The sequence below is a fragment of the Ahaetulla prasina genome, chromosome 2 (assembly GCF_028640845.1).
Source record: "Ahaetulla prasina isolate Xishuangbanna chromosome 2, ASM2864084v1, whole genome shotgun sequence".
NCBI lineage: Eukaryota > Metazoa > Chordata > Lepidosauria > Squamata > Colubridae > Ahaetulla > Ahaetulla prasina.
This window is the reverse complement of record NC_080540.1, coordinates 195330105-195347558: the sequence shown is the minus strand read 5'-3', so window position 1 is coordinate 195347558 and position 17454 is coordinate 195330105. Positions and strand designations below refer to the sequence as shown.

General features: G+C 38.6%; 1 protein-coding gene across 1 annotated transcript in view; it reads left to right on the top strand.

The window, feature by feature from the left end:
• LOC131190214 (ephrin type-B receptor 5) overlaps positions 1-17454 on the top strand; it is a 198609-nt gene that overhangs the window by 34530 nt on the left and 146625 nt on the right. Inside the window, exon 2 of the mRNA XM_058167359.1 lies at positions 7045-7273. Coding sequence (XP_058023342.1) covers positions 7177-7273 — 97 coding nt within the window. The 5' untranslated portion in view covers positions 7045-7176. The remainder of the gene's footprint in view (positions 1-7044; positions 7274-17454) is intronic.

Below are 17454 nucleotides of genomic sequence, written 5' to 3'. Positions count from 1 at the left end.
TGTTTGTCTTTGCAATGTTGGAGGACTAATCTCTTGGCCATAATACCAGCACAGAGAATATTTTTCTATTATCTAGCTGTCAATTTCTAGGTAGTAGAAATATGTTGTAATTGTAAATGCTACCAGTGGATGGCCACTTACAAATGGTATTTATCTTTTAATCTAAAAAAATTGCAACTCCTCCCCCCGCCCTTTTTTTTGTCATCCAGTAGTTGATCCAGTGTAAGGATCACAGCACCCATTCACATCTACCAATAAAATTGCTTTTAAAAAAGTTTTTAAATCTGAACGGTCCCATAGTGTTAATTTAGCATGGAAAGAATGATCTGAACACATTTTCCAGAAACGATATATATGTTTTTGAACTGATACGACAGAAACAGAAAATATAGCAGTTCTAATATATTCTGAACCCCAAGCAGTCCAATTAAGTAAAAAGTGTGATATACAAATTTATTTTATTCATTAGATTTTTAATCCCTCCTTTATTATATCTCCTTCGTGTATGGCCTTTATAAGTAACTTTAAAAATACTTTATAATTAACTCAAGGTGACGAACATACTTAATACCCCTTCCTCCTCCTGTTTTCTCCATAACAACAATCTTGTGAAGTGGATTGGGCTGAGAGAGAGTGACTGGCCCCAAATCATCCAGGCAGCTTTCATGCTTCAGCTGAGACTAGAACTCAGGCCCCTGGCTTCTAGCCTGGTGCCTTAACCGCTAGACTAAACTAGTTCTCCAAATATTCCAAAAAGAAGTTGAATTTGCATTAAGTGAAGATGTCCACAATTTGCTATTAGTCAAAAAGTATGTATAGTGGGCGCATTTCAAGATTAGGAAACCCATACACACCAACGTTAACTGACACTTGCTCCAATCTGCATGGCTTCATGTACTTGGAAAGGGGCCAAGCCTCAAAATACAGCCAGCCCTGCATGAAGATAAGCAGGAATTGAGCAAAATGAAACCATATGTTGCATTGTTGTTCTTTCTTCTTTTCCTTCTCACTTTTCCTCCTCCTGGAGAGGAGGGAAAGTAGGGGAATTCACTTTCACTCCTCTCTGCTTTTGCATGTGTGTAGGTAAATCATCCAATTGTGAATGTAAAGTGAAGAATATTTGCACAAACAATATTTTGTTACATGTGAATGTACCCGGTACTTACAGATTTGCAGAAGGGAATCTGTATTTTCTTCTTGGATGTGAGTCTAGAGTTTTATTGGTAACTAAAATTGCCCCCAACTTTTAACCAATAAAATTGCTTTTAAAAAAGTTTTTAAATCTGAACGGTCCCATAATGTTAATTTAGCATGGAAAGAATGATCTGAACACATTTTCCAGAAACGATATATATGTTTTTGAACTGATACGACAGAAACAGAAAATATAGCAGTTCTAATATATTCTGAACCCCAAGCAGTCCAATTAAGTAAAAAGTGTGATATACAAATTTATTTTATTCATTAGATTTTTAATCCCTCCTTTATTATATCTCCTTCGTGTATGGCCTTTATAAGTAACTTTAAAAATACTTTATAATTAACTCAAGGTGACGAACATACTTAATACCCCTTCCTCCTCCTGTTTTCTCCATAACAACAATCTTGTGAAGTGGATTGGTCTGAGAGAGAGTGACTGGCCCCAAATCATCCAGGCAGCTTTCATGTTTCAGCTGAGACTAGAACTCAGGCCCCTGGCTTCTAGCCTGGTGCCTTAACCGCTAGACTAAACTAGTTCTCCAAATATTCCAAAAAGAAGTTGAATTTGCGTTAAGTGAAGATGTCCACAATTTGCTATTAGTCAAAAAGTATGTATAGTGGGCGCATTTCAAGATTAGGAAACCCATACACACCAACGTTAACTGACACTTGCTCCAATCTGCATGGCTTCATGTACTTGGAAAGGGGCCAAGCCTCAAAATACAGCCAGCCCTGCATGAAGATAAGCAGGAATTGAGCAAAATGAAACCATATGTTGCATTGTTGTTCTTTCTTCTTTTCCTTCTCACTTTTCCTCCTCCTGGAGAGGAGGGAAAGTAGGGGAATTCACTTTCACTCCTCTCTGCTTTTGCATGTGTGTAGGTAAATCATCCAATTGTGAATGTAAAGTGAAGAATATTTGCACAAACAATATTTTGTTACATGTGAATGTACCCGGTACTTACAGATTTGCAGAAGGGAATCTGTATTTTCTTCTTGGATGTGAGTCTAGAGTTTTATTGGTAACTAAAATTGCCCCCAACTTTTAACCAATAAAAAAATGTTTGATCCAGTTACTACTAAGATCATTTCAGGTTGCTGGTGAGCTTTCATGGTGTCCTCCTTGCCATCTGTAGAACAGTGAGCTCATTGCAGAATAAACTGTTGAAAAGCTTGACTGATTTATTAAATTTATATAGCTACCCATCTCACATACATGACAGACGTTGGGTCAGCTGGAAATCTCTTGAAATAAGGAGGTAAATAATTGGGACCATATAGGAAACAATATTGCAGGCACAGATTGTAATTTTTTTAAAACTAGGTTGAATCTAGCAATTGAAATAGCTTAAAGTCCTACCTCAACATCAAGAATTTAGATACTTATTGCCAAAAAAATGTGGGTAAACACACAAAGGCAAGGGAGTTTAAAAGTAACTGCATTCATACCAATGCTTTAGTAGTTTTGCTACTCCATTCTGGCAAAATAGTTTTTAGTTGTTTGGCTTGATCCAGGCCTATTTTTGAGTGTTAATTGCTAAAGAGTTTTTAATTAACAATTCCATCTCTCCAACTTCAACAATTCTAGTCAATCCAATTGTTTCTTTATTGAGGGCTGTATAGGGTTGCACTGTTGGCTGATGTTACATCCTTTGAGTGAGTTGATGCCTGTGAGTTTTTGTAGATTTCTCAATATAGCTTACAAATTCAGTCTTTATAAAGTCTTCCGATCTGATCAACTCTTTCAATTTTTTTCCCTTGACTTCAGTGACCTTGAACTACTTCCAAGGATTGCCAGGCTCTCTGATGAGCAGATGCTCCTGGAAGATAAGCAATGATATTGCAAAGAGGGTGGAGATAATAGAAGAGAAAGACACTGGTAGAGGTGTGGAAATATTGCCTATGAGCCACATAAAGATTTTAATTGAACCTTGTGCCTGGTAGAAACTGATGAGTAGCAAACATTAAAAGAAACCTGTGTCCCAGGAAAATGTTGCAAGATCAAATCTAGGTTGGTCACCAGCACCAGAGGTTCCCAGCGACCGACCCAGATTGGATCTTGCAAGAAGAAAATAACCTTTGCCTTTTGTCCATCTCTCAGAAATGCTACAGCGTAGAGTACAGTAGAACAAATCCTAAAAAATTATGTTCATACCTTGAGACCTGGCAACTTTCAGACTTTTCAGGCCATTTTAGAAAATCTGGGTAGGCCAACAAGATTATCTTCTGCCCAAAGTTAAAAAGATTTGGAAACTGTAAAAAGTTTGAAAGATGCTTCCCTTTAGACTTGGGTTGCTTGGTGCTTGTTTTGGATATGTGCCAGAAGAAAGCTGTGCACTCAGTTCTGACACCCTTTTTGGCTTTCAGAAATGCTTGTTTACTTGAGATTTTTAAGAATTCTTTCATTGAGTTTCCTGGGTCATAGGTGACAGATGGCTGGATGAGCCTATTCAAATTAATCATTCTGGATTTGTGGGCTTTATGAATAAATTAAATAGATGCCAGGGAAAATGAGATAGAGATTTCCAAGTTGGCCAAGTAAAAATGATGTTGTATTTTGTTTTTCTTCTTTTACTCAGATCCTGCCTTCATAACAGAATCATACAATACATCCCAGATGCAAAGTACAAATTATGTGGCTTTTGAGTTTCTAAAGAGACATGTTTATATTTTGGTTTCTATGCTGTTATTTCTGACTGGTTACAAGTCCATACTACCAATGCTACACAGACAAATAAATATCCAGGAAAGATGGAACTGCTAAATCTCCCGATCTCCTATTCTTAAATTTGTTCTTTTTAAAGCATAGCTTGACACATGTAGTTCCTCTGAGAACAAGGAGTGGCAGGTATTGGATAGAGAAAGACAGGATGTATAAAGTCAGATTGTTTATGTAGGAAACAGTTTAGCTGGTGTCAACATCTCAAATAAAAACTGAGATTCCTACGGAGTCTTAGGGAATGCAAATACTGACCTATCAGCCAACAATGGGAATTGCCTGGAAATCTATTTCAGTTGCAAGCAGTTTTGGCATGTCTCTATTGTGTATACTGTGAATCCTTTCAGGTATTTTTTTATAATTCAATTGTCCTGCTTCAGTCATAGAACTTTTCAGAAGGCTTGGGTGTCATTGTATTCTGATTCCCAGTCCAGTCCAGTCCTGACCATTCCGTTCCGTTCCGTTCCACTGCATTGCATTGCATTGCATTGCATTCCAGTCCAGTCCAGTCCAGTCCGGTCCATTCAAATCCATCCCAGTCCATTCTAATTTTTGCCATTTTCTACTAGAAAAATATCCATTCAAGAGGAAATAGCAAATTTGACCTCTCATATCCTTTGCTTGATAGCATTAAAACTACTAATCTCTCTTAGAAAGCACATGGTGTCTGCTGATAAAAAGGAAAAAATAATCATCACTATTTCCAGCCAGATATCTAGGAAGCATGGAGGCAGATGGCGCATTTGCCCATCAGCTGGTGTGCAGTGGTACATAATTGCTGAATGTGGGAAATGAGTTCACTTAATATGAGTGACTGCCATTAATTCATTTAATTTTGCCTTTTTTTTCAGTACTACTTCTTGAGTGTCCAGTGTGATATAAAGCATACATTTTGTGTAGAAAAACTGTATTTTGTCTACTTTGAAACTCTTTGTGTGTACACGACTCCTAATGCATGTCCTTACATAGCCCAGATTTTTTTTGTAAGCAGTTTCACTTACATTAAAAGCTTCTTTGTACAGTTTCTAAAGAAGAAATTTATTTTTGTACCAATGCACCCAACATGCACATATTTGTTTGGATAACTGTTCAGAAACATGCTGAAAAATATAAATCCTGAATTTCACTTATTTCCTGACTCACATCCTGATTTCAGAAATGTGAATTTGGTAGCCTGGTATCAAAGCAAAGTTTCTACATCCAGTCATAATTAAAAGATGCATAGAAAAAGTAATAATTGAAGAAAACCTAGGCTAAATAATGAAACTTTGGCAGAATCAAAAAGAATATGTATATGAGCATACATGGGTTCTGACCAAGAAATTAACTTTTTTGTGTCTGTGTAGCCGGTTTCCACTTCTATGCCATTTTTTTTGTAAGCGCCAAATTTCCAAAATTAGGTTCGGGTCATGACCAAATCGGTTTGCGACCAAAGTTATGGAATGAATTATGGTCGTGACCAGAGTTTCTACAGTATACAGTACATGCATAATTTCTTGGGAGTGCAGAAAAAAGATGCCATGTGTGTGTATGGCTTTGAGTGAATGTTGATGTCATGGCCTCCAAGAATCAGGGCGACTTTCCCTGGCATTAGAATCCTGCACCCTGGCAGACTAAGTGCCTCATGAGCAAGTGGCAAGATGCTGGCTGTACAACCAAGCCCAGTGCTTCATTACTGGCAACCTCTGGGCAGGGTGAGCCTCACCTGGGTGTGCTCAAAGGGGAGTGGATTTAAACTACGCAGGGACAGCTTCCATTGCTGAAAGCCACTTGATTTCCTGTTCTCTACTCCTGCTTTGTTTTGACCTCAACATGTCCCTGACCAAGTCTCTGGCTCATCCCTCAGTACTTTTCAAGCTATTGCTTGATATTGGATTACTGACTGTCTACTTCAATTATGCCTTCTCCTCAGCCTCTAGTCTACCCGTGCACGCTTCTATTCCTGCTTCCTCAACATTTTTTCTGTTGCCTTCCCCCTGCCTGTCTCCTGCCGTCTCTCCAGATAAGCTTTCCTGATGCTCTTGCAAGCTTTGCCCCTAAGCACCCGCTCCATTCCCATACTTTGCTTAACAACTGCATGGATTGTTTCTGCCTTTGCTGAAGCCAGAACATGAAAGCTGACTCCTGGCAACTTCCTGGACAAGTCCCTGCAGTTTTCTTGGCGAGGTTTTCCCTGAAGTGCTTACCTGATCTCTAGGGCTGAGAGAAGGGGACTGGGCCAAGATTACCAGCTGTCTTTGTGCATAAAGCAGGACTAGAACTCACAATCTCCCAGTTTCTACCTGGTGAATTAATCATGGCACCAACTTGGCTCTGTTTATGCAAAATTAGAAAAGATTGTTTTAAATTCATGATGGATGTAAAGACTATTAGGTCTGACGTGAGGTAGGTAATGAAATTGAAAGTGAAAAATTACAAAAGTGAAAAGGAAAGCTGATATTGGGATGTGGCTAGGGATATTTAGTCATTTTTATATTGTATAATTGACATTTCCTCTAGCAGATCTAAATGGCATATCTCTGGTCTCTCCCAAATTCTGGTCTCTTCCTTTTCAGACTACTTTGTGAGGTAGGCTGGATGGAGAGAAAGTGTTTAGATCAAAGTTACTCATAGATTTCCATGGCTCTGTGGGAATTAGATACTAGATCTCACTCATCCCAGTCCAACCTCTTTACTATTTCACCATCTTTCAGTACTTTGCACCAGTCTTAAAATCTACCTGTCACTTTTCAACCAGAACAAACCTGACCAAAGGTCAAACAGTGAGGAAGAAGCTATGAAAATGAGGATTCTGTTATAAACTTATGTTTCAATTTCTATCATTTGTAGAATGATTGAATGTGCTTCCAAAAATGTTTAGGCTAGACACTGCATGTAGTATGCAATCTAGCATGAAGGTTGAGCTTGCAATGAGAAATGCTTCAAAGGGAAGTCCAATTTGGAATTCTCTCAGGGCAAATGTATATAAGTTTTTAGGATAATTAAGAAAACAATTTATTAAACAATGATTTCTGTTTTTTCCCCCTTTCCTGGTAGAATATTAAATCGGGGAGTTTTTCAGGGTTAGTTGGTTTGGAAGGGTTGGTATAATAGCTTTTGTCTATCACTTTCTTCTTTTATTGCAGAGCCCTTCACTTCTTTTCATGCAGAGCTGCCTGCGCTTTGGGACATTTAGACTTGTGGCCTTTCTTGTCCTCTGGAATATCTGTTGTGGTAACTCTGTTTATGGAAGATGCTGGAAGTGCTGGAGAAACTAAATGGATCCTAACATCATCAGGAGAATGAAGGAACAAGCAGTGATAATGGTTTGGCTATGGATAATGTGCCTTCCTGGCCTAGCATCTTCTCTGGAAGGTAAATGCAAAGTTGATTCACTCCATAATAGAAATATTATTGATTGACTATGTGCCATCAAATCATTTTTGATTCCTAGTGATCACATAACATAAATTTTCTCCATGACTGTCTATCTCTAATCTATTATTTCAGGTCTCCCCAGTGTGCTCGCTGACATTGGAACCCAAATCCAGCCATCTTGCTGCTAGTTGTCCTCTTCCTCTCTTTCCTTCCACCTTTCCCATTATGTCGAATACTTATCCACAACTTCTTTCTTTACAAGTGGCACGTGCTGCAGACTAACGTTTTCAGAGCTAGCTGAATATCCTTACTGATCCTTTGCTAGGCACTTTTGCTCTTGTGAGCATTCCTAAATGACACTTTTAAGTATTTTATGCCAGATATATTGTATGGCTGGAGGAAAGCTGATCAAAATTCTCAGATCTTGAGTTTTCCAGTTCTGGGGGGAGGGCGGGGGGGAAACCCAGAGGCTACATATTCTTTGGTTTTTACAATGCATCTTGTGTCAGTCCCACTCTTAAATTTATATATTTAATAAATATTTAAACTTGGGATTTTAAAAAAAGGGTTTAAATGAGGTTTTAAATTTGTATTTAAAAGTTAGAGCATCAATTGAATTTAACTGTCTATTCTTTTAGCTTTTATGTATTATATGTTTTCTGTTGTTTTGACTTAAAAAGTTCTAGTCCTTATAGAAAGAAAGAAAAAACATACTTTTCAATAATGCTAAAGAAAGTAGAAAGTTATAAAAATCTCTGATTTAAATTTAATATAAAAAACTGCATAAAATAACCTAAGGAGCCACTGAGACTCTCACCATTCTTGATAGCAATCTTTAGATGGTATTTCTGAGGAATTATCTCCCTCTTATCTTCTGAACATCTGTGGATTCCCTGTAATTTATGAAGTAATTAAAATAAACCCTATTGTACTGATTTTAGGGCTGATTCAACTATTGAGGCAAGAAAGTGTTGAGCTGAAATTAGTATCAAGGAGGTACTTTTCCTTTATTTAGTGATTTTTTTTTAATCTATTCAATCATATCCAATTCTTGGAAATTGCCTGGACAAATCCCCACATTTTTCTTGGCAAGGTTTTTCAGAAGGTGGGACTAGAACTCACCATCTTCCTCAGTTTCTAGCCTGAGTCCTTTGCCATTATCCCATTAACTGGCACTTGTTTTTTGGAGAATATCATTATGCAGATATTTGGAAGGAGTATGTTCACCTTGGCAGAGTAGCAGCTTCATTAATATTTAAGGGAGAAAACTGCTGGTAAAGGAGAAGAATATAGGTCTTATTCGTAGGTAGAAGTTTATTTTTAACACAAGTTACCAATTATGGTCTTGAGGAAAGTTTGATAGGGATTCAAAATATATACCGTGTTTCCCCGAAAATAAGACCCTGTCTTATATTTTTTTGAAGCCCGAAATAAGTGCTTGCCCTTCTTTTCGGGAAGGTATTATTTTGGGGTGCATGGAACAAGATGAGGCTCCTCTTGCTGTCTTACCTGATTTCCAGCTCTGCGTTTAAATATTTTCAGGGAGGGCTTATTTTCAGAGGGAGGTTTATTTTAGCGCATGCACTCAAAAGCCCGATTGGGCTTATTATCAGGGGATGTTTTATTTTTGGGGAAACAGGATAAATATATTTTTGATTGTATAGAACTGCTGTGACATTTACATATGCAAATGTTTTGAAAAGAGAAGAGAAAATGTATCATAATGCTTCTCATCTGACTCCTTTCTATTGTTAACTCGTACAGTAATAGGTTCCTATGTACAGGTACTAATAATCATATCTTGGGAGTTAAATATAATGTGGTATGGAAATATTTTAAAAGGGCTTTGTTGTGGTCTGGCTTTGCTATTCCTGCTCTGCAGACTAGATTGCACTTTGCTTTTTAATTATTAAATAGAAGATGGCTGGCATATCAAGGGAAGAATTATGTCACACTCTCACTTGTGATCATGCAAGCAGTGTGCTATCTGTTGTGAACTAACCCACTGCTCCTTTAAATAATTGGATTTCTGTACTATAAACATCAGATGGGGGGAGGAGGGAATCCTTGGCTGCTTATAGCACAAGAACCACTATCAGCTGGATGAATTAAAACAAGGAAGGAACTGGATGATGCCTTTAAGATGATTGACCCCAGTTTTTTTTTTTAAAGAGAAGGAATATCAAAACAAACAGAAGAAGAATTGGGAATTGGGAATAGAGTTGGGGGTGGGGATGAAAGTATAATGTTGTTTGGATGTCCATACTGTCGGATAGTTTATAAACAGTGAATGAATGGGGAGTTAATTTTTTTAAGCTAGCTTCTTTGTTTGGAAGGTGCCCCCATCTCCTTGTTTGTCTTCTAGTTCTGTTCCCTTTCTTGTCCAAGTTCTGCACACCCCAACACTTCTTGTTTTTATTCATCGCAGCCTGACGGTCCTTTGCCTCCGTTGGCTTTCCCCCCCTGCTTTCTGACCTGTCTTTTCCGGAGGCCTTCACATGGGCGAGAAAGATGTGCATTCATCATGAAATGGCTCAGGTCAGTGAGCACATGTGGCCGCAGGGATTTTCTTTGGCCCAGCTATAGGAGTGCTCATGATACCCATCTCTTTCCCTCCCTGGTTAACTTGCTATCCTTGTTTCCCCTCTCCGGTTTTCTTTGTCTGCTTTCTGACATTCCTCTGATACGACATCAGTCTCCTTATAGCAGAACATCTTTTTTCCTCCATATTGTTATCAATCATGGCAAGAAGTGACTAATGTAAGTCTTAATAGACTTAAAGTATCTGGACCTCCGTTTTTTTTTTAATATTTTCTGCCAAAACAAGATTGAATCCAAACCCCCCCACTTTTTAAAAAAACACCCTACAATGGTCTCTTTAAATCTAAATACTTTCCTTCCCTTCTCTGTTTTTTGCTGCCTCCCGTTACCTAGAATTCCAGCCTAAGAAATATTTTTGTGCTGCTTGGTTTTTAAAGCCACCAGCTTAACACCAACATTCTTCTCTTCAATTGAAACAGGTCTAATGCATAGATTTTGTGTTTGGTTGGCATTTATTCTTGACTGACTTTCCCCTTCCCTTCCTAACTAGCTGTGACTTTAAATGGAAGCTCCATAGCCAGAATTCGAAGGGGCTACTGCTGATGCTACTGAATACTGTTTGCAGAGAAAGGGACTTGATTTCCTACTGTGCCTGTGGGCTTCCCACAGATATCCAGTTGGCAAATGTAGGGAACAAGACGTTGCACTTCACAGGCCTTTCATTTGATCCAATCATTACACTCCATATAATGGAAATGTTGATTAAAGTCCCTCGGGGGCAGGGAGTTCATTTTTTAATCTTGTTACTTGGTGAAGCTGCATTATCTTCATTGGCAAGCAGCCTTAACGTTCCACAGTTATAATAATGTTCTCCATCTATAATGTTCTAGTTTATGCTTTTTTTAATCTGGGATGATTGCTACATATATTCATCGGGTTCCTCTCATGTTCCCCTCTGCATGTATGCATTTATTTATTTGTTTGTATAATTTATTGATTCAGGAATTGATCTGTTGCCTACTCCTAAGTGGTTCTTGGTATTTTCTGTTTATACCATTTCAAGTCCAATCCACCCAGTGGATTCATTATCATCACGGCTCCTTGCAGATATGGGAAATAGGACTTGATACATTTGTGGGTAAAGGAAAAGCTGTGTTCCAATCGAAGAAAAATAGCTGACCTTGGTTCTGAGGCTTTAGCTATTTATTTATTTTTTGATTTCCTGAAGAATTAAATCCTTGAAATCTAGCACTGGTAACTCTTTTCCTCCATCAGCTTCCTTAACTTGGTTCATTTATGCATCCCATTTCCTTTACAGCCTACCTTTCATTTGTTTTCGTCTGTACTAATTTCTAATTTCTATGTACACATGGTTCCATTTGAGAATGCTCCTTTTAGTCCCATCTGCTAACCCAAGAGAGGGTTAGCAGCTTCAGAACAATCCTTAAATGCCTTAACAGTACACAGAACCCAAAAATATAAGACGAGCTGTGTAGAACTGTCAAGTCTATTCTGGCACCTTGTTTGCCCCAATAGCCAACCAGCAGTCTGTCACATGCTTCTGAGAAATCATAAACATAACTTGACCCCAAAAGCACCCTGCAGCTCATGTTCTTCAGAACTGTCATTTTTCCAGGACTGGAGTTAAGATGTGTATTCTTACAACTAGTATCCATTGAAAAATTCAACTTTCATCACTGATTCTATTTTAAATTCTTATTAGTTGATGGCTATAACTACATTCTTTAGTAATCTGTTTGTGGGCTACTTTTCAGAGTAGATCTGTCAAGTCTTCAGCAAGCATGTTCCTAAAGAAGTAAGAATTGGAAAGTCTCATTAATCAGGTCTAATGTGGTGATGATGATAATGGTTCATCACATAGTCAGCCAGATGTTTAGATTGGATTTGACATTTTTGCCTACCTACTGAGTCCTTCCCAAGGATCTGGGATAGACAGATGTTATTCTTTGATGGCGCCAAAAGTTTAATAGTAGAACGTAAGTTGTTGTGAGTAAAGCTGCCTTTTGCAATTGTCTGATGGTGATTTTGTCAATGCTGATGGTGTTCAAGTGGTGTTCCAGTTATTTTGGGATTACATCCAAGGTGATTATTACTATTGGTACTATCTTCACTTTCTTTTGCCACAGTCGTTCAGACATTGTCTTCTTCTTGCTATTATTAATAATAATAACTGGCAAATCCTATCTGATTCAAAAAGACCCAGCAAAGGGGATAACACCAGGAAATTATAGGATGAAAACATGCTTGCGTACTGTGTTTGATTACTCACAGGCATAATAGCAAACAACATTCAAGATTATTTGAAAAAATAATAATAACCTTCCAACAGAATAGAAAGAAAACAGAAGGAAAAGCAGAGGTACCAAAGATCATCTTCTGATACATAAAAAGATTTTGGAGAATGGCAAAAGGCAAAAAACCAATTTCCATACGATCCAAATTGATTATAAAAAGATGTTGATTCATTACTACAAACCTTGATCAAATGTTTGGAAGCATCTAGTATCAGTAAAAAACACTAGAATGTTTATAGAAAAAATAATGAAGCGGTGAAAAACAGAATTGGTGATTGAAAATGAAAAATATGGGCGCATCAATATTAGGATAGGCATCTTCCAAGCTTATTCATTATTACCTTATTATTTGTCATTGCTATGATTCTACTTTCAGTGATTTTGAAGAAAAGTCTTTGCTACCGTTCAACAAAAATTGCTAATAAAATCTCACATTTTTATATGGACAATCTGAAACATTATGGAAAACCAGAAATCAAAATTCAGTCATTGAATTTTATAAGAATTTTGTAGGAATACTGTAAGAATTTTTAGCATAGATAGCAGTGGAATTTGGCTTAGAGAAATGTTCTACAGTAGCAAGAAATCAGGATAAAATCACAAAGAGTAATAGAATTGACATGCCAAATGAATAAACCATCAGGAACTATTAGGATACAGAATATAATCTTGGCAATTTGCAGTTCGATAACATCAGCATGAAAAAAATTAAATTTAAAGTGTGATTAGTAAAGAATACATCCAAACAGTGACAAAATTTCTAAAGACAAAACTAATTGGTGAAAACACTATCAAAGCCATCAATATTTTGGCCATACCTGTGATATGATACATTGCTGGAATTATTAACTGGATATGAGCTGAACTGGACAGTTTGGATCAAAAAACAAGAAATCTATTCACTATGCAATACTTCCCTATAGTGATATTAATAAATTATATCTGCCCCACAGAAATGGAGACAGGGATTTACTTCCAAGTCAAACAAACTGTCAAAAAACATGCATTGGTTGATTACATAAAAGGCAGCCAAGAACAAGCAAGGATGCAAATTAAAAAATTGGAACCCAATGAATGTACAGGAAATAAAACATAAATATTGAAATAATCTAATAAAACCAAGAACAGAATGCTGGCAAGGGAAAGCATTACATAATCAATTTCTAGAAACGATCAAAGGGATAAAGATAAAACCTGGCAATGGCTTACAACTGGAATAGTAAAAAAGAAATTGAAGGTCTTGATTTTTGGCTGCTCAAAAGAAAACTATTCAAACTAATGCAATCAAGAACAAAATGGAAAAATCATCTAATGCTTTCAACAAGGTGCAGATTGTGCAAGGAGACAGATAGTCAGCTTGTGCAAGAAGATTGCACAAACTGATTTATGCATACACAATCACCAAAACGATTTATGGGAACATCTGTAAAAATTACCATGTGCCAGTAAAGAAAAACTGTTGGGAATGCAAAAGTAATTGAAAATGAGCAGGTTAAAATATTGTGGGATTTCTGAAGACAAACTACAAGTCTTGGCTCTTAAAACACAAGATTTAACTCTGGTTGAATAGAAGGAAGTGTGAATAATTGATTTGGCAATACCAGGAGACAATAGACAAAAAATTGGAGAAGATCACAAAGTGTCAAAATCTGAAAATCGAAATTGAAAGATAATGACATAAGCTGGCTGTGGTAGTCTCAGGGGTGATTGGCACACTGAGTAGCGTACCAAAAAATAAATCTTGGATGGCACTTAGAAAATATGTACATTGATAAAATTTTAATCTGTCAGTTTCCACTGCTTATACTCTGCTGATAGATTACAACATCCTAAATTCTTGGGGAAAACTCTGCATACGAAGGCTAACACTACTTAAAGAACTGGCAGATTGATTTCACATTTTTGTGCATATAATAATTAGTAAAAATACTGGGACTATCAACTTGAGAAGATTTTGGAAAATTTGTGGGTCAAGATGTTATGGAACTTTAGATCCAAATAGATCCAGGGTAGTCAACCTTTTTATACCTACCACCCACTTTTGTATTTCTGTTAGTAATAAAATTTTCTAACCGCCCACCAGTTCGGGGGAAGATGCACGAGCTATTCTGGGACGAGGCTCTTTTGTTTGCGGTTGCACTATAGCGCCATTTAGTTTCACTTACATAACGTGAAGTAAACTTATGCGCAGGTGAATACAAATAGTATATTTCCAGAAATTTAAATTGTCACGGGAAATTTTATGAAAACCTAATGAAAATGTTTTTAAATAATGCTATGAAATTTTTTAAAAAAGTCAATTAAATTAAAAAAAGGAAAGTGTTTCAGTATTGGACAAAACCCCTACCGCCCACCATGAAAGCTGGAACATCCACTAGTAGGCGGTAGGGACCAGGTTGACTACCACTGAAATAGACAATCATCTTGCTCATAACATATATGATATAACAGCTTTTGAAAAGAAGAATGACCAGTTCATGGATGTTGCTAAGATTGAAGAAAACAATTGGAAAAAAATTACAAAATATTGGAACTTGCAGATCAAAGTCAAATACTTATGGAAAAAGAAATCTGTTGTTATCCCAATCATGATTGGAGCCTTTGAAGCAATGCCTAAAGGACTCCCTCAATATTTCCCCTGGAAATATTGAATTTATCAGACTTGACCAACTTGAAATTATAAAAAACTTATCCTACTTGGGTTCTTATATCCTTATATCCGTAGATGCTACCTTAATAATTTTTAGGTCTTGGTTAGCAATTAAATTATTAAGTTTCTACCAATCTAAGATTGTGACTTTAACTGCAGACTATCCACATATAATGATGATACAAAATTTTGCAAAGCAATAAGTAAAACTCTAACTGCCATGCATTACTGAATACATTAAAGTGGGACCTCTTTGCATTTTTTAACTTTTTTCTCCCAATTTCCTTTACTGAAGGATCTAAACCTCTCTTAAAGAGTGAAGAATACTCCTGTGATCTTTGCCACGTTTTGAAATATTTCCATTTACTTGATCAGACTACAATAATTGCGTTGGAGTCTTTTAGCTGAATCAACAGGAATTACCCTGTTAAGCCTTACCTAGCTTGCCTACCATGTCAATTCTTATACAGCACAAGATATTCATTTGCCTAGGTAATTGCATTTTGTTTGCTCTACTTTATTTCTTGGCACAACAACAAAGGTCTATAGATTCATGGGAAGGCCACCTACTTACTATACTTTATGTATCAGCCTTTCTTCCAGAAATGCCAGACAGCATGTGGTGAGAATTATCGCATTCTCTTCCAACTACCATTGTGGGGTTGAGTGAAGGCAAATGGCAGGATTAGGGCATGAATCCATATTTTACTGTCTATGACAGCCTTCATAAAGGTCCAAATACACTTGGATGTTAAGGAATCATTCCCTCCCCCCAAATTGCAGATACCTTGTCAAGTGCTGCAGTGTGGGAGGGTATAAGACTTCCTAATGTTAGGAATGGGTGAGTTAGGCAGAAAAGTTTTTATCTCCAGTGGATAATATTTCCTCGTTTTCTGCACTGAAGAACTGAAGCCTCTCTTGCATATTAAAGATCCCCAGAATGACTGAGCCGCAACAGTGAATATCCCAAAACTTGGTTTCTCGGTTGTTAAAAGCTGAAACCAACAGTTCCAGTTCCAGTGTGCAACACAGAGAGCGATGAAGTTGTATTGATCAGCAGTGGACAAAACTCTTGTCATTTTTTAACTTTAAAGATTATTTATTTATTTATTTATTTATTTGATTTTTATACCGCCCTTCTCCCGAAGGACTCAGGGCGGTGTACAGGCAAAATAAAACAAGCAATACAAAATACAATTAAAATGCAATTTAAAAAACTTATTAAATTAGCCTGAGAATTAAAAAAATTACCTTACACTAAAAACCCCATTTAAAATTAATAAAAATTTACCATTTAAAATTCAATTCAAGCCAGCCCCGCGCGAATAAAAAGGTGTGTCTTCAGTTCGCGGCGGAAAGTCCGAAGGTCAGGTATTTGGCGTAAGCCTGGGGGAAGCTCGTTCCAGAGTGTGGAGCCCCACAGAGAAGGCCCTTCCTGGGGCCGCCAGCCGACATTGTTTGGCGGACGGCACCTGAGAAGTCCCTCTGTGAGAGCGCACGGGTCGGTGGGAGGCATGTGGTAACAGCAGGCGGTCCCGTAAGTACCCGGGCCCTAAGCCATGGAGCGCTTTAAAGATCGTAACCAACACCTTAAAGTGCACCCGAAGGCCACAGGTAGCCAGTGCAGTCTGCGCAGGAGCGGTGTTACATGGGAGCTACGCGAGCTCCTCTATCACCCGCGCAGCTGCATTCTGACTAACTGAAGCCTCCGAGTGCACTTCAGGGGAGCCCCATGTAGAGAGCATTACAATAATCCAAGCGAGAGGTAACGAGCGATGAGTGACTGTGCACAAGGCATCCCGATCAAGGAAGGGGCGCAACTGCCGAACCAGGCGAACCTGGTGGAAGGCCCTCCTGGAGACGGCCGTCAAATGATCTTCAAACGACAGCCGATCATCCAGGAGGACACCCAAGTTGCGCACCCTGTCCTTTGGGGCCAATAACTCGCCTCCAACAGTCAACTGCGGCTGCAGTAGACTAAATCGAGATGCCGGCATCCACAGCCACTCCGTCTTGGAGGGATTAAGCTTGAGCCTGTTTCTCCCCATCCAGACCCGTACGGCTTCCAAACACCGGGACAGCACTTCAACAACTTCATTGGGGTGGCCCGGGGTGGAAAAGTACAGCTGGGTGTCATCAGCGTACTGTTGATATCTCACCCCGAAGCCACTGATGATCTCACCCAACGGCTTCATGTAGATGTTGAACAGCAGGGGTGAGAGAATCGACCCCTGCGGGACCCCACAAGTGAGGCACCTCGCGGCCGACCTCTGCCCCCCTGTCAACACCGTCTGCGACCGGTCGGAGAGATAGGAGGAGAACCACCGATACACGGTGCCTCCCACTCCCAATCCCCCCAACCGGCGCAGCAAGATACCATGGTCGATGGTATCAAAAGCCGCTGAGAGGTCTAATAGGACCAGGGCAGAGGAGTACCCCCTGTCCCTGGCCCGCCAGAGATCATCCACCAATGCGACCAAAGCTGTCTCCGTGCTGTATCCGGGTCGAAAGCCGGACTGGAACGGGTCTAGATAGACGGCTTCATCCAGGTATGGGGGTAGCTGCCCCACCACAGCCCTCTCTACAACCTTCGCAACGAAGCGAAGGTTGGAGACTGGACGATAATTTCCCAAAATAGCTGGGTCCAGGGAGGGCTTCTTGAGGAGGGGTCT